We start from the raw sequence: 25446 nt of genomic DNA, 5'->3' as shown, positions 1-25446 counted from the left end.
TAAAGCATTTAGGAAATAATATAAATCGTTAAATCTAAATTGCTACCGTACATGAAATTAGTACTAAAATTCATGTGCCCTTAATAAGAATTTAACTATTAAAATGATAAATTTTTAATTTTAATGTCGCTGCTGCTTTCTTTAATTTTAGAACATCATTTTTTAAGAGATTTTTTTTATTTATTGTATATATAAGACTTACAAACATCACAAAAGGATTACACGTTTAACGCTGCACGTAAAAGAATATTTACTTTCCGTATATTTCTAAATATGATGCCTTCTTTAGGAACATGCTCACAACTAAATGGAAATTAATTTAAGTTGTGATTTATTAATGTTTCTATTATTATAAAAGGTATTTTTGCTTGCTATTGAAATAGTTATAAAAAAACGATCGTCAGATATATTTTTTTATTTAGAATTTGAAATACACGTATTAAAACAACAGTGTAAACGTAAAATAAAAGTACAGAGTATTTACTATAAATAAAAAAGTTTATTTAAACTCTCCCTCTGCCGCGGCCCCGCGCGCCGCTAAACCCGCGCCGGCCCCCTCGTCCCCTAAAGTTTACATTCGCTGTTACATTGCTGTTAAAATTTTGTGGGTTCAGTTTAGGCCGAAAACTGAAGTTATCCGGCATAATACCGTTCCTGGAATTTCCGCGCCCACCACGGTTATAAGAATTCCCTCGATTGTATACATCGTAGCCCGATTGCATTGTTTCTCTATTGTCTGGTACAAAAGGTTGCCTGTTATCAGTTAATAATGGCTGCTTGTTATTTGTCGTTGAAGATTGTAAATTGTCTGTCATCATAGATAGTCTGTTGTCTGTCATTAATGATTGTCTATTGTCTGTCATTAAAAATTGTCTATTGTCTGTCATTAAAGATTGTTTATTGTCCGTCATTAAAAATTGTCTATTGTCCGACAATAAAGGTTGTCTACTGTCTGTCATAAAAGTTTGTCTGATATCAGTCCTAAAAGCTGACCCTACGTTTCCTGTTGCGAAAGGTTTAGTATCTGCCATTAAATTAGGTTTATTGTCTGACAATAAACTTTGCCTGCCATCTCCAAGCAAAGATTGTCTATATTCTGTAAACGGTTGTCTATTATCATTAATTAATGATTGTTTACTATCGTTAATTAATGGTTGCCTACTATCTTGTATTACATGTTGCATATTGTCCGTCGTCGGGAATTGTGTACCATCTCCCATGTATAGTTGTTTACCACTTGCCATTAAACTTTGTGGAATGTCCAACATAGGAAATTGTCTATTTTGGCCGAGCACATTTTGGTTACTATTATGACTGTAATTTTCAATGGAATTACCGAGATTGACACCAAACTGTATCAGCTGTTGCGGAGAATCGAGTGTTAATCCGTGATATTTGCTAGGAGATTGGTTGCTTTGAAATACAGGAGGTTCTGACATCACGGAGTTAGATCTAACGTTAATTGGCGAGTTTCTTGACTCTATTGTGGGCAGTTCGGGGATATCGCCAAAGGATCTCAGTTGACTGGTGCTGCTTACAACTTCGGAGGTTTGGTTGGCAGACGTCGGCGTGCTGGACTGAATTGAAGCCTGAACTAATGCCAGTAGGTCTGCAGCCGATGACTGAATAGTAATCTGCATAGGGTTCACAGTCGCTGTTGCGTCAGGTTCGTTCGACGTGTTTGTCTCTTCCAATGATTTCTTTACAATTTCCATCTCTTGTTGAATCTGATTTTCTTTCACTTTTTGTGCTGCAGATTTAAAGACCTGCACAAAAAAGAATATCAAATGATAACATTCCTTACGCGATTTCTCTCTCTATTTGGCTCCCTTGAGAGCTTCAGCTCGCCCCGCTATATACAACTATTTCACCGAATTGGGATGATACTAAGGTCTTGGATCGCTTAGGTGGACTCCAGTGATTAGATTCAAGAGGATCCACATGAGGACTTCGACTTGGGCTGGGACCTATCGTAAATACTCATTTTGCTTTCCGACTCGGCAATCGTGGAGGATGACATACGGACGACTAGACTACGCCTAGGTCGGTTGCTGGTATCTGGCTAACAATACTATAATTTTCAGCGTTAGCGCTACGGGAAAAGTGGCGAACGAAACTCCGGCAAAGATTTTTTAGGGAGTTGGTGACCCATGTGATATACGAACCGACCTCGATTCTGACGAAGCCAATTGGTTTGCAAACAGCTTCCATCACGCCGCCACATGGTTTAGAGACAGAACATAGAATTACACGGGGTACGATTCTGTAAACCCAACACCGACGTCTGAACAATACTAACCTCTTCAACGGTGTAATCGTCATCGTCGCTCTCTATGGCTACGGGCTTCGTGTCCGGACATTCAGGAGCGAGGCGAGATGCACTGGCCGCCGCGGCGCCGACGAACTGCCGCAGCTTCTCCACGCGCTGGGGCTCCCGTACTTCAAGCTTTTTGAGGTAAGCAATCAGACTGTGCTGTTCTTCTGCAGATAATTCATTGAAGTTCTTCAACAATGTTTCTAAATCTGAATCTGAGAGACCATCCATCGCATCTGCCGCGTCTTCCCTTTGTGCGAGTGCACTGTGAACGATTAATTTAATTTTAATTAGCCCATTTCTTTCTTACTTTCTCAACTAGATAGTAATGTGTTAATTTTTTAATTTTTATTATTTTTTTTAATGAACGAAGAAAATTAACTGTTCCATATTTTTTTTTCTTCTTTTCAGCCAATAGACGCCCACTGCTAGGCACAGCCCTCCCCCAAAGATCGCCATGATGACAGGTCCGGCGCTGCTCGCATCAAACGACTTCCCATGAATTTAACGATATCTTTGGTCGACCTAATGGGGGCCTACCTACGCAGAGTCTGCTGGCCCATGGTTGCCACGCAAGATCACGTCCGAGTGATGTGCCCCACCCACACTGTACATCCTTTGACTTGATATTATTATTATGTATAAAAAACACAAAAAATAAATACAAACCAGACAATTCTGTAATGTAGACCGATGACATTGTTTTTAAATTTCGAACGAGCCAAAGTGGCGCGGTTTGGCCGACTTCTAGGTGGACCGACGATATAGTCAAAGTCGCATGAAATCGCTGAACGCGGACAGCGAAACACTGGCATTCATGGCGATCTTTGGCAAAGAAGGGCTTACGCCTTGCAGTTGACGTCTATCACTGATATGATGATAAACATAGCAAGTACATATAAAGTGGACCGTTTGGACTGACTTGGTGTTATTATTATAAAGTTCTTATAATAACAACCGACTGTGAGCTTTGGCCTTTTTAGGGCCCACCTTGTGTCCAGTTAGAGGCAATCTGGTAAAATAAGTAACCAAAGTCCTAATTCCTGGGTGAGATTATAAAATTAAGAGGCATAGACCCAGCGTTTTTAAAACTTTTCAAATTCGGTGTAGCTATGAAGAAACGGACATGTTCCGATATGCAAGAGTCAATAGCTCATCAGCGCCAAAGAGTTGGATGTATTGGTTGATCACAATCATCTATCTTCACCAACGATTATTTTATTGTAGTAAAATAAACAATCAGTATAAAATTTTTAAATAAATAAATGAATTATCCATAAAATAATAACAATACAATTTTCAATATCAAATGAGAACTCTTTCATATGTTTTAGTAAGTGTTATATTCAATATAGATTAATCTCTTGTTTCTGTTAATATATAATAAACCATAGACAAGGAAATACATTCTTAAAAATAATTTCTAACATTTAGCACGTACCTTCTCTGGATCTTAAACTTCTTATATATTTTTTTAAATTATGTTTAAAAACCATTTTATGTTAACAATATTCATGCAACATACTTTTTATCATCGTAGGCAGACTGTAACATTTGCAGAGCCGACGCGCTGGACCTGTTCAACGCAGACTTAGCAGGCCCCATGGAGGAGCCTTTATCTCGTGCTTGTCTCATGGCTTCCACTTCTCGTTTTTTCGCCTCAGCCATTCCAACCTTTAAAATATTCATGACATTTAAAAATGTTCATTCATTTTATACAATCCCTTAATATTTGAGTCTAATTCTTTTCAGTTTATATATCTATTACTGATGTCAACCAGTGATAATTTAAAAAAAAAAATTAATATCAGATAAGCCTTAATCAAACTCTATCATCATCATTTCAGTTGTAGCCGGACTTATTGCTCCAGTACCATTGTATTTCTATGGTCTAGAGGACGATTTCCACAAGATCTTTCTGTCTGGACTTCCTTCGTACACTGTGCTTGTCGTTCCACAGTCTCTACTCTAGAACTTTTAAGCCCCGTCTGCTATTTGTTCTGTGCGGTATGATATCATCTACTGCGCTATGTACGCTATGGTTAAATCTTATGATTTATAGCAAACTTTGTACGTAGTTTGCTATAAATCATAAGATTCAACAAACAAATGACGTTAGTTTAAAATTACATAAAAGTTCATTAATTTGCACTTTTATCACACAAAACTTTGTGTATTAAGAAGTAGTTGTGGGGTCTGACCACAGCCTCGACGAGTTGTGCGAGCTCTTCTGGCGAAACGTCGGTGCGGCCCTCGGCCACGAGCGCGGCGGCCATCTGCGACGCAATCTCCGCGCGCTCCACAGCGCCCACACCCGCCACCGCCACCGGCTCAGCTGCCTCCGAGTTCTTACTCTGAAACTTTATATTGATTAGGCACGCCAACAGCAAAACAAATACAATTAACGTGTTCTTTAAGTTTTGTATAACATTTATCTTTAGTCGGCATACACAGCCATGGTCATAATACCTTTTGACTAAACTTAAATAAAAGAATAATAGAGATAAAATGTTGTATTTTCGTTCATTAAGATTAATTTCTCTATTTTATATTTTACTTGCTGTCCGTCCCCATCTCGCACTACTTTTTATTGGGGTAATTTTATAAAATCCATTGTTTGTAATTTTTAAAATTCCAATGAGATTTAGATTTATAAAATATGCATTTCTTTAATAAACTGGTGAAATTTCTTTAAATCCTTTTCTTAGCTAACCTCTACTCGGTAAAAGGAATAAATTTTCCAAATTTCAAGTTGTTCAGTACATTGGTGGAAATATTTTGTGTTAGATTGACGTTTTATGTACACAAGCCTTAATGCCCCAGAGGCTATTTGTTCTCCGCGCTATGTGGCCTGCCTGTATGCTAACTTAGCATTTCGCTGAGTTATGTTTGGAGAAAAAACAAGGAAGGTTTATTGTTGGCTTTAATTAAAATCATTACAGGTAAGATACTACATATGCGAGAGTGCCAAGAATGAGAACCCGTAATAAACTGTATACTGCAGTAAAGTTAAAACCACAGAAAAGCGCTGATTTGGAGTAAGGAATCCAGAGTTATTTTTATTTTTGAACTTTTAAAAGCAGTCGTTTCTATATGTGCGCAATCATAAATAATGGTGGGATTTGGGTTAAAAATTATATTATATAACATAAAATACATAAATAGAGATACAAAAGCAATTATACAATTTCCGCGGTAAATCAGCGCTTTACTATGTGTTCGAGTTTGTGAAAGATTAAAAAGAGGGGGCACCTGCGTCTGCTTTCGTCTGCGGCGCTTGTCGGCCTCGTAGAGTGTGGCGGCGAGGCGCACGACGGCGGCCCGCACGGCGCTCGCTGCACTGCCTGTCACCAGCCCCGCCTGCACGGCGCCCTTCAGCTTTTCCTTGGCCGTCTCCAGCAGCGCCACCACGCCCTCGCGTTCCAGCAGCTCTTCAGATGAATTTCCCTTCTCCTGAACATACATTTATACATATATATATATAACCTATTGTTCTCACTAAAACACAAAACTGGCACATCTGCCTAAATATTGACTAATGAATGCCACGGAACCTTCCTATTTTTGGTCTTAAAACATAGCAGTATATTTACTAAGTTCTATTTAACCGTTAAAATGATTGCATCTTATAATCAAGCAATATTCCTAAATCATTAGTTAACACGTTAATTATTATAGTTTATGTTATTAAAATCTCGATTTATGTTTGAACTTAAATGTAAACCTTCAGTGGAGTACAAAAATTTATTTAAATAAGTAGTGATCTCAATATAAAAAAGTTTCTTCTTTTTCTATTGTATTTACGTTGGTTATTATTTATGTAAACATTATTTTCTATACAGGATGTACTGTACATAAGTTTACAGCAAATGAGCTTTACTTATATATATTTAATACATTTGCTACTATAAGCAATCACGCTGTATACACAAGAAAAAAAGGGTATTAATGCTAGCACGTCTTCTTAAAGAAATAAAAACCGACATTAAAAATCGAAGCTTAGTGTCTGCAACCATATTTTAGAACATACGTTATCGCGCCCACTACTATATTGTATTTGATTAGATTTACAATTGATATTAAAAACACTCGAATTTGAAAGACAACAAAGTGTATGGTAATTTCTTCCATAAACTAACAAACTTCTAATCGATTAAAACTAAAATTAAAATAAAACACAGCAACATTTCTTGATGCCATGGGCTTATTTTGCTTTCATCAGACCAACAATTAATAACCAGTTTGTTGGTACCTCAGTATTACTACAACTTTTGGAACATCAACCACATATATAGCTGCTGTGACTATGAGGTTTTGAAGTTAAGACCACGGATCGGCAACCGCAGTGTACAACGCTGGATGAAAGAAATATATGGGGAAGGCCTTAGTCGAGCAATGAATGTCCTACATATGAAATAATTATGATTATAGTGATTTTTAAAAATTTACCTTTTCCATTTTTAGCGCTTCCGTCAACAAATCGACAACCTTGGGCCCAAGACTGCCGAGGTAGTCCTCGAGCGCAACTAGTAGACGCAGCGTGGCTACCACATTGTCAGTGGGACCAAAGTCTTGCGCGCCCGCGTGCGTCGTGCTCTGCGATGATTGCTGGGCGCGGGACCCGTGCGACCTGGGAGGCCCGCGCGACCCGTGCCGACCGTGATGTGATCGAGGGTTGCGAGACGCCACGCAGTCCCCGCGCGACCGGGTGTCTTTCATTGGATCAACAGACTCAATATCGTCATCTGAATTCCACGGAGAAAGGCCGTCATCACTAAACACAAAATAAAATTTCACATCACTATGCTGCACGAGTTTATTTTACCGAGTACACTGTACGATATTGATACAATATTTGTACTACAAAGGGGGTGGGGGAGGTATTCGAGTAATTTATAGTATGAAACAAATAACGTACTTAGAGAAAAGGTTCAGTACATTACATTCAACATAAACATGAAATGTAAATAGAAAAATATAAAAAGCTCTAGGCACAGATTGTAACTTATGGAACTTCTTTAATAAACTATTGTCAGTAGCCTCTAAATTAGCAAGTAATAATTAAAAAACTTGGAACAATTTTTCAAATTGATAAAAAAAGTCTATCAGAGTCTAAAGAACTTTTGAACGAAAACACGTCTTAAGAATTGATTGCTATAATTGCTGTATTAAAGCATTGGAAGCCCGGCGGTAGAGGAATAAAACTTGTGATCGTAGGTCGCGGGCTCGATTCCCGGGAATTATATAATTTCCTCTTTGTGTATTCATTATATAGGGTTGCCACTGCTGACAAACAAGTAGCTAGAGGAAGGGAAACAGCGTTCTCTGCATACTATAAGATCGTACTGCGTTCGTCAACCAGCCCGCCAAGCGTGGCGATTATGGGGTAACTCCATAGAGACTTTTATGGGAGGGTTATGCCTTGCAGTGGGCGTGTAGAATTTTAAAAAAAAACCCAGCTGAGTTGGCGGTGAGCTTTTCGATATTCAATATGGTAGATAATTAAAATAAAAATAATAGTTATTATTTACCATTAATTTCTAGTTTACGAAACCTGTATACAACAATCGATTGAATAGTGATCTAAAAACAAAATCTCAATTGCTCATTAATCACTAAAAGGATTACCTTGCGCGGTTACATGCCATATAAAATTTAAATATTTTTGAAATCCTTTGCCTAGGACATCTTAATAGTATATTGTGATCTGCTACATACACTGAGCATTTTCACTTTTAAAACTAAAAAACTATAGTCACATACTAGTTATATATATTACTGTTAACTCTTCATAATGCTTCTTTATGTTTTGTTTATTTGCAAAGAGCAATTGATTACAGGTTGAATTGATGGTAAAGGCCTTAAAGATTTTCACATATTTCTAGTTACTCTGTAAATAATGTATGTATGTACAATGTTATTGGTTAAAATGTAAAAGATTAAAAGGAGACTTTTTGTAAGCTAAATTTTAAAAGCTTTTATATCTATTTCCAATCACTTTAATAAAATAATCAATCTGAAATATGTTACATTAATTAATATTTTCTATTGGAATTAATTAAACAAGCAAATTACTTTTGGCAGAAAAAAGTCTGCACGGACGTATAGTAAGATAATAGAACTACAATTATTTTTTTTCTATGATAAGACGTGAATGATAGGACTACATATTTAATTAAACATTAATACAAGCTATGTATGTGATTGCTCGCTTTTATCCATCAAAGGGTCACCACGGAGGTGTGTTGCAAGTGAGCACAGGGGAGAATGAAAGAGAGAGAGAGAACCGGAGAGAAGGAAATGAGATGGTGTGAAGGTGTTAGCAGTGTTTTGAAAAAGTATCTATAATTGCGGCTGTTCTATCAAAGCACACGGCTAAGAATAAGCGTTTGTGTACATACGGACACAACTCGTCGTCGGAGATCAGCACAGTCTGCATGGAGGGTGCGGGCTGCGGGCTGAGGTTGCGTTGCGAGCCACGCGCGTCACTGCGACGAACACTTTCCACACTATGCCTACTGGCTGGGCTTCTGAACACAAATAACAATTTATCCATTAAATACTGGACTACCACTGCAAGACACAGGCCACCCCCAAAGATCGCAACGATGACCAGCTTTGCGCTGCCCGCATTTGACGACTTTCTGCAATCTTCGTCGGTTCAACTAGTGGAGGCCACGCGTCTAGCACTGAGCGATCTGCCCCGCTTACTGCCACTTCAGGCAAGCAATACACAGTACAAGCTACATCAGTGACCTTAAAAAACTGTTATTTAGCTAAAAACAATTGTCCACAAATTCAACTAGTAACTAGTAGGTCGAAGGACAATAATGATTTACTACATTGTTTTTATGTACAGAGGCATACACATACACACACACACTCTATCTTACATTGACACGTACACTCTCTCTCCCACACACACGCACACGCACAGAGAGCGTGAAAGAGAGACACACAGACAAACATTCGAAACGGGTACAACTAACGAATGTCTATTTTAATTCCTTTTATTTTTTAATAGTGTTCGTAATTATTATTAGTTTTTTGTGTATTTAAATTGGAAAAATAATTTAAAAAATAATTTAAAAATAGTACGTTCTGTTTTATTTTTATCCTAAATTTAAGTCTTTTATGTGTAATAAATAAATTATTTATTGACCATTATCAATTGTAAATGAGTGTCAAGAAGTTCATTAAAGAAATTGTAAGGAGTAAAATATGTACGTACTTCTTGTGAGGACTCCGAGACCGCATAGGGCTGCGCCGGTGCTCCGGTGATCGACGTCGCGGCACAGGGGATCTGCCATATACATCAATTTTTATATGTTCTGAGTATTTTTTATATTTCATACTAGATATTTACATTAAAAATACGCTTAATCATTGACTATTGGCATAGATATGTTCTTAAACTTTTATACCTAAGTAGTTGCATCCCAGTGGTAGAGGACTGAGACTTGCGATCGTAGGTCTCGGGTTCGATTCCTTGGATACAGTCTCAATTAATTCACACTTTGTACATTAATTATATAGGATTGCCATTGCTCATGAACAAGTTTCCAGGTGATGGTCAGCGTGTTCTGCGTACAATTATATCGGATCAGGGCGCGTTAGGAAACCTACCCGCTTTGAAATGAAGAATGCTAATACCAGGAGTCTAGTTTGATTCTATTTTCTATTAAATTGGGCTTTTCTGGAATTCTGCTTATGACACACACAAGAGGTCAATATAAATGATCCTATATAGATATAAATTTGAGTTTATGGACAAAAAAATGAACTATAGCTATAGAGTCTTAAAACACAGTAAACTTGTTATGTAATGCAGCCAAGCATATGATTTGGAGCAACTAATCTAAACAAACTATTTTAGGTAAAGCAAGGACTACCTTAACAGTGAGGACTGTTGTTCTAATGTAAAATACATGGGATCATATGAAATAAAGAGACAATGTACTTATTGTTTATGTTAAGGTTAACTCACTATAAAGTGATTCATAAATATTTCAAAATAACTTACCTTTTATCTCGATGGTAATCAATCGAGCGCCGCCCTTCTTGACTCCTGCGCCTTGAATATGGTGACATGCGCCTAGGAGATGTCGGGTGACGATGGTAATCTGGAGAATTCCTTCTCGGGATAGGCGATCTCCGCCTCAGGTCTGGAGAACGTCTTCTAAATTCAGGAGAATGTCTACGGAGATCAGGAGATCGCCTTCTAGAATCAGGCGATCGTCTCCGCAGATCAGGAGACCTTCTTCTCGTGTCTGGTGATCTTCTTGAGACTGGAGATCTCCTACGTGACTCGGGCGATCGTCTTCTTAGTGGAGAGCGGCTACTTCTCGGGTTTGATAATCGTCTTTTTGGTGACCTGCGGCCGTCGGAGGATTGTTTTTCATAATCGTGTAGATCGGACGGCGCCACCCCCATTCTGCGGTACAACTCGTTAATGTTCAGACGAAGCTCATCGTCGTGCAGCTCTTTCATGCGCACCGTCCAATATGAAATCCATTCCGGTTTAAAATCATGTTTTGACGGGTCTTTTCCCTCTGTAATGATAATACGTACAGATTCTGTTTAGGTATCTCTTCAAAGTTTTTTTGTGTGAAATTTTAATTTAAGGTTTTCTTAAAATCACGAGCTCACAAATTAAAGATATAATCCAAAGTGAACCATCTAGGCAAGTGTTAGGCAAGTTTAGAATAACTGTAAATAAGCAAGTTGTGATGCTTTAAACTGTTCAATACTGCCAAATACCGGTACAGATAGCATTACATACTTCCAAAAAAAACATTCTGGCGAAGTTCTACAACTATAAGAGCTATACTTCGACAATATATATATTTTTTACATGAATGGCCCTTAAAGCACCTTGCGGGAGGAGTTTCGGTATTTGTTCTTAGCTGACCTTTATATAATTATAATTCCTCTAGTCTTTAAGTGTTACGGTTCTAGATATACCTATATATGTAGTAGTACATTTGTTCATTTTACGTGTAATGAAAAAGTTCTCATATGTACCTGCTTGTATTTCTTTATAGCGTTTGTTCCAAAACTTTTTCCATTCTTCGGGGTACAGCGGGTGTTTCTCCGGATTCTTCTTGTGGTATGCGAGTATTTTACGAGCTGCTTCAATCGAAGCTTGCTTCGTCTCTACTACTAACTTCATTTTATAATCATGATTCGACGATACCCTGAACTAATTATTAAAAACATTGTCAGCGTATAATGTTACCAGTAACAACTATTAATATAATATTAGTTTAGTCCGACTAGTCCTTACTACTTTATTTTCCCGGTAATAAATTTTATATAAGAAAAATGTCGGATGCAAGCGGCTTTTAAGTGATCTTATTGATAATCTCTGTGGGTAATACGTCCCGCAGTGAGCTTACTAAGTTGGGACACAATGAAATCAAGAAACTTGATATCATACTTGAGGTTTGTCCGAGTATTGATATATTGGTGCATTTGATGTTATTTACTTTAATATTTGAATACTTGTTCCTCTCATGTAAGCCCAGGGACATTAATTTATCCATCTAATGTTAATAAGCAAAATTTGTTTACAAAAATAGGTTACAGAATCTAGCTAATCTATCCTTTATCAAAGGATTAACATTGTCACATAAAAATACCTTTTCTTTATCTTGATTATTTCTTGAAGCATAACGTGAGCGATATGTGCTGGAGTATTTATCCGGAAACTTTTCATGAGATGGCCTTCGTGACGACTCGTATTTATCTCTGAAATTTAAAATAAAACTTTACAATTTTTTTACTTACAACAGGGTTTGCCACAAGTAATAAAAATTAAAACTAAGTTATTGCAATTTAAATAACAGGCGACAACATCAGCTACGTTTAAAAGGATTACAAATCCATTTTTACAATCGGCCATAAACATAACTTCCAAAATAAAGACACGATAAAATATTTAATGTATGCATTAAATGTACTATTAATAAAAATTAAATAAATTAATGTTTATTAATAAAATCAAATTGTTATGCCAACTTTTCCTTTAATAGTTTTAATAAAGATAACACAAGGTACACTTCAATGGAATTTTTAGATTATATTAGAAAAAAAATTGATAATCCCTATGTTTTTTCTAAAACAAATTGGGTACTCATTTAACTGCATATTTAGATGTCTGTCTCTTTCACTCGCTTACAAGTGTAGTTGAAAGAGCACATATTATCACAATCCAGGGAATATAGCAGAGAACAGAGGTCCCCAGACTTTATTTCCGTTACTTTCAAAGTTTTGGATGGTATCTCATTGTGGACTCCCTGCAACTACACTTAAACCAGCGACTACATTCTAAAGATTAGAACTACAAAAATTTACGTTGCAGCTAAATTACAATTACGATTTAATAGCTTGCAAGTTGTATTTCTTTCCTTTGTATGTCTTAAACAAGCATTGTGGACGGCGGCAGCAGTTTAACAATTCGTCACGGGTTTTGTTTTTAATGGCCGCCGCTATTGGAGGCCTCACGTTAACGGCCCTATCGTAAATATGGGACGGGATCTCGACAAGAACTGTCTACGGAATATGCAAGTTTTTACAAGTAACAGTTGCTGAGCTTTTTAAAATAATATCTGTCTATATTGAAAGGTGAGGTCAAGCCAACATTTTAGTTCTTCGCTATCGGACTTAGTACGCCAATGTAGACCGTCGAGTCCCCGGACCTCAGGGGCGCCACCTGGAACACTTTGGAAACGATTTTTAATCAGTTGCGCGAATAATTCCGGAAGTTACCTGTCATCGGGGCGGTCGCTGTCCCCGCCACCGTCACTCGGGCGCTGCAGATCGTTGTCACTGATATCCGACAAAGACTCGGTGGAAGCGTGACGCTTCGTTTGCCGTGCGCCAAGACGCTGCTCCATTCACATGTAAAGACGATTAATTTTTTTTTTAAAATTCTCTGGAAGAAATCTATGAACGTGGAAGTATAATTAAGAATCCGCATTACAAAATACACACGTATTGTGGTAAGGCGAGATTGAAACTATAGGCGACTAATTTAGTATATTAATTAAAAAATCTTTTAGGAACGAATATAAAAAAATGCTTAAAATTAAGATAGTCTATTCATATATATACACATACATGTATATAAGCAAGAAAAGAACCAATATTTAGCCAATAGGACCAATATCTGAAAAAATATCTAAAATATTAAGGAAAAACGGCGTTTATGTGGCGTTCAGAACCAACAACACTATTCGGCGTGCAATTTGCAACGGCAAAGAAAAAACCGAGGTTGGCAGGAAGTCGGGTATCTATAGGTTAAAGTGTGGTGGATGTGATGGGGTGTACGTGGGTGAAACTGGTTGAAATTTTAACATTCGTTGTAAGGAACATATTTCCGCGTATAGGAATAATCGCCCTGAAAGATCTCATTTTTCTAAACATTTATTAAAGTCGGGACATAGTTTACCGCACGGTCATACCTATGACGTGCTGCATACCTGTAGCAAAGGATTGCGGATGGACGTGTTGGAACGGTTAGAAATAATAATTGCATGAATATACATATATATATATATATATAACATATATAATATGAATAACATTACGCCTCCTTTAAGTTATAGTTACGATGGGCGACGCGCGACGGTCTAAGATTCAGAATTGATTTAAGATAATTTTTAATTCCTTATTCAATCATGGCACTAAAGATTTACCACAACTTCACAAAAAACAACTCATACGTCACATGAAGCAGTCCGACATTCTTATAATTTTTAATATTTTTCGGTCTGAGACGCGGTTTTGACAACTGCATACAGATCCTACTACGCGCGTCCGTAGATTTATTTGCATGCGTAGAACGAATGGATTGACAGATAAGGGAAAACGTTTTGACAATTGCGATTGTTTCGCTACAAACTTACCGTACTGCTTGGAGCGGGTTTAGTGGGTGCTGGTACAACGGGAGGCGATGGATTTCTAAAATTCCAAATAACAAGAATATTAGAAAAAGTATCATAAAATAATGATTATTTAGTAGATTTTTTTATTTATTTACACTTTGTTGACCATCAAAATAACAATGAAAATATAATCGAGGAGTATATGTAACACAAAGAATTTTTTGATGAGATTAAGTTAAACGATCCCATGCAGAGTTGGTACAACATGTCTTATTGCTCGGGATCTGTACCGTACCACGTACTATGGATGGAGACGAGAGATATAAAGGAAAGGGTAGTTCATTGCATATGTAATAGATATAAGACATACTACATATTTGAGAATACAATGCACTTAGTACATATAGTTATATATACAAATAAATACATCACTATATACATATATAGTGATGTATGTTTTATATCGAATAGGTATTACATAAATACCAAATAATAATTATTAATATTCTATGGATTATGGCATAATTAATATTTATTTACAGTTCATGCATTGGCTTATTATGGAAAGTGCTTTTGTTTCTAGAATGTTTATGGGTGCATAGAGCCGAGTGAGTTTGGTAACTACATCTACTTGTGCGCTGGTTAGAGTATAACTCTCCTATCTCTGACCATATCAATATGGATTTAAAAATTTGTAATAGAACTATGCTGACACATGTATTAGGAAAATAAATTGATCTTACCTTACATCCTTAGAGAATGATGAATCTGTTAAACAGAGCAATGTCTGAATATTAATACGTCACTTATAATTATAATGTCTAGATACTATATTTATAATGTACTAAGAATCTGGATAGAGATCCGTGGATGAAGTTAAATATTACACAGCAGAGGCAAGCTAAGTCTCTGTGTTTGGCACTAATCAGTGTAACATAGCTCCTGAAGATGCCCCGTGGAGGGGTGAAACACGTGTTGAGTGATTTGGTGGTGGCGGTTGTGTGATTCGCATTGTTTGCCGCATGCGCATTTATCAGCGGGCTGGCGGGCGGTGCATTTCATTGCACGACTACCACTGCATGTGCGGAAGTGGCTAAATATTGGTCCTTTTCTTACTTAGGATGGACTTCCGCGAAGTAACGCCTGATTCCATTAAATAGAGGCAAGCTAAGCCTTAAGGTTTTGAAATGGAGAGCATCCACTCTTAAACCATATTGGAAATCTATAAATCTCCGCCTATATCCAACAGCGAGCGCCCTTTGGATCATCGTTAACATCGTTTATACCATAAATAAAGACAAATTAATTTAAGCTGTGCTAAAAATTGTGTTGCTATAGGCTATAAACTCTATTTGTCGAGTCACTATAATTTTCGACGAAATATTTATTAAATATATAATTCCATAAATATATTAATTTACAACTCATAAAGTAAATTATATAATATTAATCTTATTAGGATAATTATATTCCGTCCTAATAATTAATAGATTAAAACATGTCACAATACTCCTCGAGGTATTTGAATTATTATACTCTGCATGTGTAAACGACGGATTACTAATCCTAAACAAAGAAACAAGTCAATTTCTTATCGGTAAGACATTTCAGAAAGGATGCGGTTACATGGTGAAAAAATTATAAATCTTAAACGTCGTTTGCATGGTGCGAACTTATGTTTTTCTTCTGTTGACCGTTCCGGTTTACCGTAAGACAGCATATTTTCGGATTAATTTTTATTTAACCTGTAATTTTGGATATTCTTGCTTTGACTCGTGTTTAATCTTTGACTAGGTCTTTTAGAAAATGAAGGAAATACGTCGGAAAATCCGAAAAACCATTAAACTCCAAACGATCGAAAAATACGTACTTAATTACTCAAAAAAATTATCGCATGTAAACGCGTCTTTACATTTCTTAACAATTGAAGCTAGCTATGATCAGTTCTTGTCCCTTTAACTTGTTATTAACTCAGTCTGAAGTATGAAGTATAATAAATAACTAGTCTGTATTTATTTACCTGGCTTAGACAAGGAGTTAATAAGTTCGTCGTCCACAAATTCGTCAAAAGTGAGGCCAAGTTGTTCCGAAAAGTGATATCCTTTGAAAATCCATTGAAAGATACTTTCTCTGAAAACAGAAGTAATTTTTCTTAAATCGGGAACAACGGAATTGAATTAATTATTTATGGAGAGTGGGTGTAAAGTCTAAAAATTAACAAGTAACTTATGAGTATAAAGTAATGAAAGCTTGTGCAGACGCCTCGTGAATACTTCTTCTTTTAAAAGATTTAAAAAAAAGACCTTAGGAACATTTTTAAGGCATGATTGTAATTTCTAAGTGGCCAATGTAATGTGCCAAGAATATTTTTAATAACTTTGGTTGTGAAAAATAATCTTTTAGATTTGGAATATACACCAATCTTAACCCACCAAATAAATTTCATTTCAAAGTATACAAACATTAGGAGAGAACCAGAGAATATATCAATAAACTTATTCTTTTACTATATAAGCTAAAACTATAAAGAAATAGAATATTGGTCAAATTTTTTCAGCAAAATGGCATCAAAAAAGTTTTTTATTGCCAGATTGGTAAAATAAATCAGGGAACTTTTAGTTGGCACATATAGAATAATTGCACTAACTTATTCTTTTCATATTCCTCTTTGTCGATGTTTGTAGGCTTGAGGCGGCCGTACTTGTGCTCGATGAGTTGAGCCAAACGGTTCACGATGGTCAGCACGCCTTCCCGGAGCTTCACGTGGCACCTGTGCGGAGCAAGCTTCATCTCCGCCTTCGGAAAATGGCGTGCCTAGAGAAAAGTTAATTTACATTTAATCGAATATAAATAATATATTAAACATAATTTTAGAACGGCGTAATGATATTGACACAGCTTCTGAATAACTGACGTACATTTGCATGTAGAACTGTATCTACTATGACACACATCAATCATACCTGCAGATATATTTTTATTAATTAATAATATTTATTCTGTTGTATCCTATTCGTGCAGATTTTGGACTTCAGTTTTTTTTTGGTATTCGTTTTGTTTGTGTAATTGTTTGTCATTGCAGTACGAAACAAATTTTTATCTTTTAGTGCTCTTTATGTTAAATCTAAATCTAAAGATGGTGATATTGAGCGTCAACGATTCAATAAAAATTTAAAGACGCATTTCAAATCAATCAACAATAATCTTAACAATATAACATAACAAATGCTACTCTTCTATATTTGTCCCTATACTTTTTACTTTGCTGCCTAAAAATAGCCTAAAGTTACTAAGAGCCTCTTTGTTTATTCATTTAATTATTTATTTTAACAATATGATCATTCACAATGTCCATCTGTGAACCTCATGGGAAGATACCAGAGAGAAGATCAGAATAACATCAATAAAAATTAGTTTAATAATGTTTAGTGAAAGTTGGAAGCGAAACATTACCACATAACGGTAACGATGCCAGAAACTGGTGAGGTGATTGACGATGGTGCGAGGGTGGCCTTGCTTGGAGCACAGCGTGCAGGTGTACGACGGCTCGCAACGAGGGCGGTCCGGTGAGTGCTCGATTAGGTACTCCAAGCCCAACAGTGGAGTTCTGTGGACAATGCACTCACAGTTCTTACTTTGGCAAGGATTCTAATTGATTAAGGTCTTTTTAACAAATGTCTGTTAACTTTAGGTGTTACGAATAGTCTTTTGTGCAGGCCATGCCTGAAAGAGGATGGCTAACTCCTATAAAGGAGTCCATAAAATATTGAGAACCTATAATCTACAGCAACATCTATTTGATTTCATTCAATTACTTAGACATTCTGCAAATAAAAAGCGTAAAATGAAAATAACTTTAAACACATTTGTTAACAAACAAGACGAGATGTACTGCACAATTAATAAAAATATTCCTAGTGAAAGAGCAATACGATTAATAAAACAAGCATCGTACTTCACTGCGTCCAGCGTCTCTTGTATGTGGCATTCTACTTCCTTGTATTTGTTGAACTTCAAATCCAACTCGTCAGCATCTACATCAGGGAAGGTCACTTCCTTGCCCACCTTTTCGTCGATCTCCTCTGCCGCTAAAATCAGTTTATTTCAATTACATTATAGTCTATAGTTTGTGTAACATTCATATGTATAGCATTCTTATATTTTTTACTTTAAATAAAAAAAATGAACAGATTTGGTCTAGCAAAGTGTAAAAGAATTTAAGCCAGTAACAATATGAAATAAAAGATATTGAAAATGAGAATTATTCTATATGGTAGTTTCACAACTGTGGCCGTAATGTATATGAAAAGCTTCAAAGGGGGCGGCTCCTTTGAAGCTTTTCATTAGGTTCGAAGGTAAATAGGGGACGTTACGAATAATTTATAAGACGGAAAAAAACCTATTTGTCTAAAATATTTATTTTATAAAAATTGCGAGCTCTACTTGGTAAAAGATGGCTTTATAATATTTTTTTGTACATGAGTCAGCAGTGCTTTAAAGGTTGTGGACTTACAGCCGTAAGACAAATTTGACTTTTTTAATGCTCTTAATAGGACTACAAAATTCGATAATTTCGAATTTTAAAACTAAAATATTTAACGTTCTATAGATTACGTTTTAATGAAAGTAAAACCAGTATCATTATGGTGTACAAGTGTTTAGAAATACTAACCTCCGCTTTGGATGATATTTTTCTCTTTTAAAATGTGTGGATGTTCCTCAAAAATGGAAACGGGCCAAATTTTCTTCTGATCTAATTTATTTTTATGCTTCTTACCAGACAGGTGCGACTGGAAACATAAAATTTATGTCATAATTTACTGCCTCTTCGGCAAACATTGGCGCTGCTAGAAGTGGCAAAAGACACTGCAGCAACTGCTCTATCGTTAATAGGGGATACGAAAATTAATATAAACATCCGTAGACGAACTAAGGTTAACGAAATAGCCCAGCGAATTGGCAAGCTAAAATGGCAATGGCTTGGCGTAGTACAGATTTCATCTGTGTAGGTTTTGGAAAGGGGACCACAACTAGCAAACGCAGCGTAGGATGTCCATCCACGTGCTAGACGGACGACCTTGTTACGATTGTCGGAAATTTATAGGAGAATCTTATGCCCAGTAGTGGACGTCTTAGGGCTGAAATATTAAAAATGATGATCCTTGCCACTCTAAGAAGTTTACCTGTAGACTGGTCTCGCCGGTGCACACCGCTGCGCACGGGTAGCACAAATAGGTCCACTTGGAGGACACATCGCGGTTTCGCGGTTCCACCATGCACCTGAAGCTACCATCTTCTAGTTCTATCTTCAAAGTGCTCAAATGTTCTTGAAACTCCTGCTCCGCCTGCAATGATTTTCAGAAAAATGTTAAAATAATTTAAAATACAATAAATGAAAACGAACCCAAAGAAGGGCCACAGTAGGATTCGCGCTCATAAATGATTTTTTTTTTGTATTCGGCGAAACAATGGGATAAAATAAAGTAAATAAAACAGTTGATACATATTTATACATTTATTAAAGCTTGTATTAAATAAAATAAGTGCTCTCTCGTAAAGTATACTTACCGGCTCACAACGCGTTATAACACGAAAATATTTTATACCATAATTTATCATTTCCACTAGAACTTTTTTGCACCTATTTTTTTCCACCCAACATACTGCGTCAACCACATAAAGAATATTAAAATTAATTCTTACTTAGCTTCACACGCGCAGCACAAAACACGCAAAACTACCGAAATATTTCCCGTAAAAAATATTTGATAAAAAATGAGTGATATGTTCAATAAATATTTAAACTAATGCATAACGGTCCATAATCTGTTTAAAAATAATATGACAAGATAATTACCAGACAAACACATATTCGAATTGCAATTTTAGCGATGGACAACTGGTCGAAGATTATTTCTAAAAACATTTATTTAGCTTAGGTTTATTTTTACTATCACCAGATGAAGCCTGGCGCGAACCAGGCCTTATTCCAGGCCGGGAGTGCAGTAGCTGCGGCCTTCTTACCCAAGGCGAGGAAAATGGTGAGGAGTGTGATGTAAGGGTAGTCCGCGGTGGCCGTGTGTGGCTGCGGACTGTCCCTCCTCCCGGAGTGAAGGCGGAGCCTAAGACTTCATCTACCGGAAGAGGCTAAAAGGGGCCTGTTATTGTAATTGCTCTCTTTGTCCTTTTAACTTCTCGGTGATGGACTTGGAGTTCTTTGCCCATGTTAGGTGGACAGGCTCAGAGTAAGGACCCAGTTCCAGTCTAGGGTCCAGTTCATCCTTGCTTGGGGGGAAAAGAGCAGATTTATTTTATTGAAACGGGCAGGCGTGGGCGGCCGCAGTTGGCTGCGGATTTGTGAAAACGTTCTCAGAGCCCGCCATAAACCGATAACGGAGGAACTTCATAGAAGTTTTAGTCGGTGTAACTCTAGCATTACTCGAGCTTGCCCCGGCGGGTATACTAAAGTATAGAAAAAAGTAAAACTTTGATTTTATTATAATTAACAGTTAGTTATTCAAACTATTCGAAATTATAATCTACAATTCCAGTTTGGTCTTGTTCCTTTCGGTCAAATGTCCATGTATATAATGTCAGGTTACCCTAATTATTAAAAAGTTAACTGGACGAATCACAATGACAAGTTCCTTGGACAATTTCATTGCATATTCTAAAGCTAAAAAAGCTTACGTTGTAAAACAACTAATTCTCTTACAAATATAACTTATACAGCACTTTTCATAAAATCTTAATTTCCCGACGATAATATTCTCTGCGAAGAAATGTCACTATACACAGATGAGGAATATTGGAAAAAAATACCATTTTAATAATTTGTAATTTTTTTATGAAAAATAATACCACAGATGCGCCTCACAATTTAAAACTATGTTTTCACAACTACAGTAAAATGATAATGATGAATAAATAATATATCTTAATATCATTTTTCTATATATCACCATCCTAAATATATTGTAGATACATGAGAAACTATACTTAACCTACAAACAGAGAGAAAGTTTAATTAAATATAAATTGAAATGTGCGTGTTGTCATATATAATTATCATTTATGCTTTTCAATACCTAATATACTATGAACACCATTGACTTACCTCTTCACATATTACATACATGTGAAGAGAGATTCAGTATTTTTTCCTAAAATAATATCTAGAGATGTTAGTACATTGAAGCATAAAAATGCAATAGACATGGGACTGCTAGTAGTGTTTTTATTAAAAAATAATAAATTTTATATAATACTATTAATGCATTATACATAACCCTCTAATAATTATAAATAACTTCATAATTTTTTTGTTTTTTTTTTTTTTTACTGATGACCTGTATGCCAAAGTTTAACTGATACAACATTAGTTTAGGCTATTCCTATTGAATTCCCTGTTATAGAAGATTATTGTTAGTAGAGACATATTCAATATATGTTCTAAAATTCATATATCTAATGCATCTATTTAAAGTTATAGCAGTGTAACAGTTATTTCTTTATACTATTGAATAAATAAAAAAAGAGTCAATGAATTGTGTTTTTATTCATGAATATTATATGGAAAACAGGTAATGATAATCATGTAGTATTTGGGTTTTATGTTGATTTGCATTGTTACGTTATTTGCATGCAGAAACTAGTCTACATTTGATATGTATATAATGCAGTTTTTTCTTAAAATAACATAAAATACCAAACATTTGTAGTCAGGGGCAAAACTTTATTACAAAAAAGAGCTTATATAATTCAGTGACACATTAAAAAATTGTATGTATTTACCTTAGTGCAAACAGAGTCATCCTTTTCAGGTTTTCTTGGGGTTTCCGTTACTGTATCTTCATAGCCCTCTGCTCCTGGAGGGCAGTCGGGTAGATCCATCTTGATGCACTACACTTGCCAGTTCATGACCACAAATGTGATCATAAACTATTTTTCACTAATTATAAAGATTCTGTTTTATTTGTCTTCTTTCTTGATGTTCAACTCTGGAAAACACATCATTTGTATGATTGTCTGTTTTTCCTTTTTCTTTAAACAGTTATTTTAACAATAAAAAAAATTATTTTGACTGATACTTACAATCACTGCACAATCAAAATACTTACACTGAATTAAATTTCCGCAATTGTTTCATATGTGAATATTGATGTTTATGTTATATCAACTTTTTTTCTAACATTAATGAAGTTAATATAACCATTTTTAATTTATCACAACAAAGATAAAACACTACAAACATATCTTGGGTAACTTTTGGTATTTATTAATTAGCAACAATTACCATTTTCCACATTTTAAATCACATAAGAAATGGAAAAAATTAAGTCCAGATTTCAGTTCAGTAAATACTAGTACTTAATAGAAAAATTATTATTTACTGAAAATTTTCAAAAATTTTCATTCTCACATTAATGGCTAATCCACATTCTCAATTATAAGAATTTAAATTACAGTCACACACATTTTTTATTCAGCAATAATAATGAGAGGCTCTCTGACATTGATTCCTATTGTACATACATTTTCCATAAATAAAAAATATCTTTATGAGTCAGCCAAAAGCTTTAAAGTTTTTACACCTATTTCCAATCATAAATAAAGTGATCGCTCTGAAATATATTATATTAAATTACTGTAATGCCGCAGGCAGTACGAAGGCTGCTGGGACAGACAGTAAACAATGAATAATTTTGCTATGTAGTAATCTACTCTTTGATAATGCTTTTTCTTACTATATTATCATAACATTATTTTTTATTTCTGAAACCATTGATTTTTGGATAGGGTGTACACACAAACAATAATTAACAGCTAATGAGAGATACATTCTCTAAAGCTTTTACGCCTTTAACCAATCACACTGTACAATGAACTTCCTTTCCTTTGCAAGTTACAAGAAAAGGTATACAGTGATTCTTATTTTCTGCTTTTTGATATTAAAATGTAAAAACGATTTTAAGTACAATTATATAAATCTGGACACTATCTATGTTAAAATAGAGGTGTGGAAGATAGTCTATATATATTTATGGTCTAATATCATACATTAAAATATTCCAGGTTAAAGTTGTTACAAGTATTTTCAATGTTAATATGTTTTAAAAGTATTATGAACTGTTTTTGAAACCAGACCTTTCTCAGTAAGAGACTGAAATAATTGGCATGACTAAAGTATAAATATTGACTAAACAGTAGTACTACAAGTTCAGATACTCAGAATAACATTTACAGAAAGTTGCTATGTAACATATATATAAATTACTCCTCATTGATACATAAATCAGATTTAATCAGAAATGGTTTTGATAGAGCAAGTGAGATAGATAACACTACTTGTTTGTAGTAATGTGATAACAAATTACACCTGTTTGTGTAAAAGTAGGCTAGAATTATAATTATACTTGTTAATTTACCTATCAATTAATCTCTAAATCCACATTCATAATTTCTTAACAAACATAACTACCTAAATAACAGATTTGATCTACAGTTAGTTCATAAGGTTCAATTACATCTAGAAATGTAAAATCTCTAGAGGTAAAAGGGCAATAGAAAATACATTCTTATATATTTTCCCAGCCTATTGGCAAGTTGAAGTGGTAGAGAAGACCACTGACTAGAAAGCGCAGCTTAGGATGTCTGCCCACAAGGTGGACACATAACCAAGTTAAGGTCATAATATTGGAAAATGCTGAATTCAGGCTGCTTCCAACTAGTCTCATTAAAAATCTATGGGAGAGGCAAACCTATATTCAGCAGTGAATGCCCTGCAGCTGAAATTATCTTGATAATAAAGATAAAGTCTTGAATAATTATGGTTTGTGTTTATCGAAGTATTTACTAAATTTATGGCTATGTATGTTTCTATATGTTTAACTTCTACAATACCTAATAATTTGCTACTGACCTTTTATCATTTTAAATTTTCAGAGAAAACAATTTTTCTTGTGTATGATTTGATCTTGAAGTCAAATATTTAATTGTTAATATTAATCTTTGGGAGAGGCTTACACTTAAGAGTAGGAGTCTATGAATGAACGATTTTATAAACTAATGTGTTTAATACCCATTTTTAGGTATTTTTCATTAATTTAAAAATTTGATAGATGCCTCAACAATTTCAAAGGTCATTGTATTTAGTAAAAACAATAATCTACAATTTCGCACTTACATACTCGTAAACGTCAAAGTTTATTTTTTCAATACTTGAGGTATTTCACAAAAAAAAATTTTGAATCAGTCCGATTTCACAGTTTAAAAGACTAATGCTTGTAAATAATGTGCTATTAATGCCCTATTTGTTAGAAAAATAATATGAAATTGATAGTAGTTAATATTACTTTATAATTAAAAATATGACATTGAGAGATAATATTAGATAACCAACATATAGTTTAAATGAAATTTCTTATTTCAAACACGCAAATATTGTTATAATTAAACGTATAATTATATTGATCATAACCTTAAAATATTTTTAATAAGCGGTTCCTGTATAACATAAAATATAACAAATTCCTCAAAGTACTGTCAGAATTCAGAAAAGGCAGGCAAAATAAATGAAAAAAATTAAATTAGATAATATATGAAATACTTACCAAAAGTCAAAGTGAATAAATCCGTCTCAAACACTTTATACATTTGTGTTTTATTATTTTTCATTGATTTATACAATTCAAGGATTTATAACAAACGATACCGTTTAACACCATAAAAAATTACAATAAATTATATAGAATATACTAACCTGTCAATATACGCAGTTTTTATGAATCTTGTAATTTATTGGACGGGTATTCTCAACTACGTTATATTTATTTTCACGTTTCTCGGAATAATGGATTGTGAAATATCGGTTACAAACGTGTCGCATATAATATTACATTTGCAGACTGCTTGGTAAATAAAGTTATTGAATACTTCTTGAGTAATTAATGCTTTGGTCTATTAAAAGCCATAGAGCATAACCATAAAGCTTCACCGTAGACTGGTATAAAATTATTCCTTTCTCTATTATAATTCTAAAAGTAATTTATTTATTACATAAATTCAATCAAATACTTTAACTTCTCATACATTTTAAAAATTGGTGCTGGTGTAGGTAGGTTTTTCAATAAGTGTGCTTTTAACAGGACTTTAAGGCAATTATAACTTATATGCATTTTCAATTTAAGTGTTATGATTGCCGGACAAAGTTTATGTAGCGTCCTTTCAATTGCACTTAGACAT

At 34.9% G+C, this 25446-nt stretch overlaps 1 protein-coding gene across 2 annotated transcripts; it reads right to left on the bottom strand.

Annotated features, from left to right (window-relative positions):
* Positions 1–400: 400 nt before the first annotated feature.
* On the bottom strand, positions 401–25195 carry LOC137929390 (uncharacterized protein CG7065-like). Of its 2 annotated transcripts, XM_068772312.1 has the most exons (22): positions 24965–25195; positions 21997–22202; positions 19386–19547; positions 18875–18992; positions 18158–18290; positions 17656–17809; positions 16850–17016; positions 16223–16332; positions 14946–14970; positions 14224–14278; positions 13085–13203; positions 11956–12064; positions 11339–11516; positions 10338–10866; positions 9546–9617; positions 8716–8844; positions 6764–7088; positions 5567–5767; positions 4516–4668; positions 3840–3988; positions 2300–2579; positions 401–1766 (listed from the first exon to the last, which is right to left on the bottom strand). In XM_068772312.1, exons 2-22 carry the CDS (start codon positions 22093–22095, stop codon positions 504–506), a joined length of 4530 nt encoding a protein of 1509 aa, XP_068628413.1. In that variant the 5' UTR covers positions 22096–22202; positions 24965–25195; the 3' UTR covers positions 401–503. The 2 variants fall into 2 exon arrangements, with proteins under 2 accessions (XP_068628413.1, XP_068628414.1); XM_068772313.1 differs by lacking the exon at positions 21997–22202 and having other exon boundaries at positions 24965–25194.
* Between the last annotated feature and the right edge of the window lie 251 nt (positions 25196–25446).

The sequence above is a fragment of the Battus philenor genome, unplaced genomic scaffold, assembly GCF_028537555.1.
Source record: "Battus philenor isolate CCGP_79_NKW_IND1 unplaced genomic scaffold, ilBatPhil1.0.hap1 SCAF_5, whole genome shotgun sequence".
Lineage (NCBI taxonomy): Eukaryota > Metazoa > Arthropoda > Insecta > Lepidoptera > Papilionidae > Battus > Battus philenor.
Note: the sequence above shows the minus strand (reverse complement) of the source record. Positions and strands in the feature narration are given on the sequence as shown.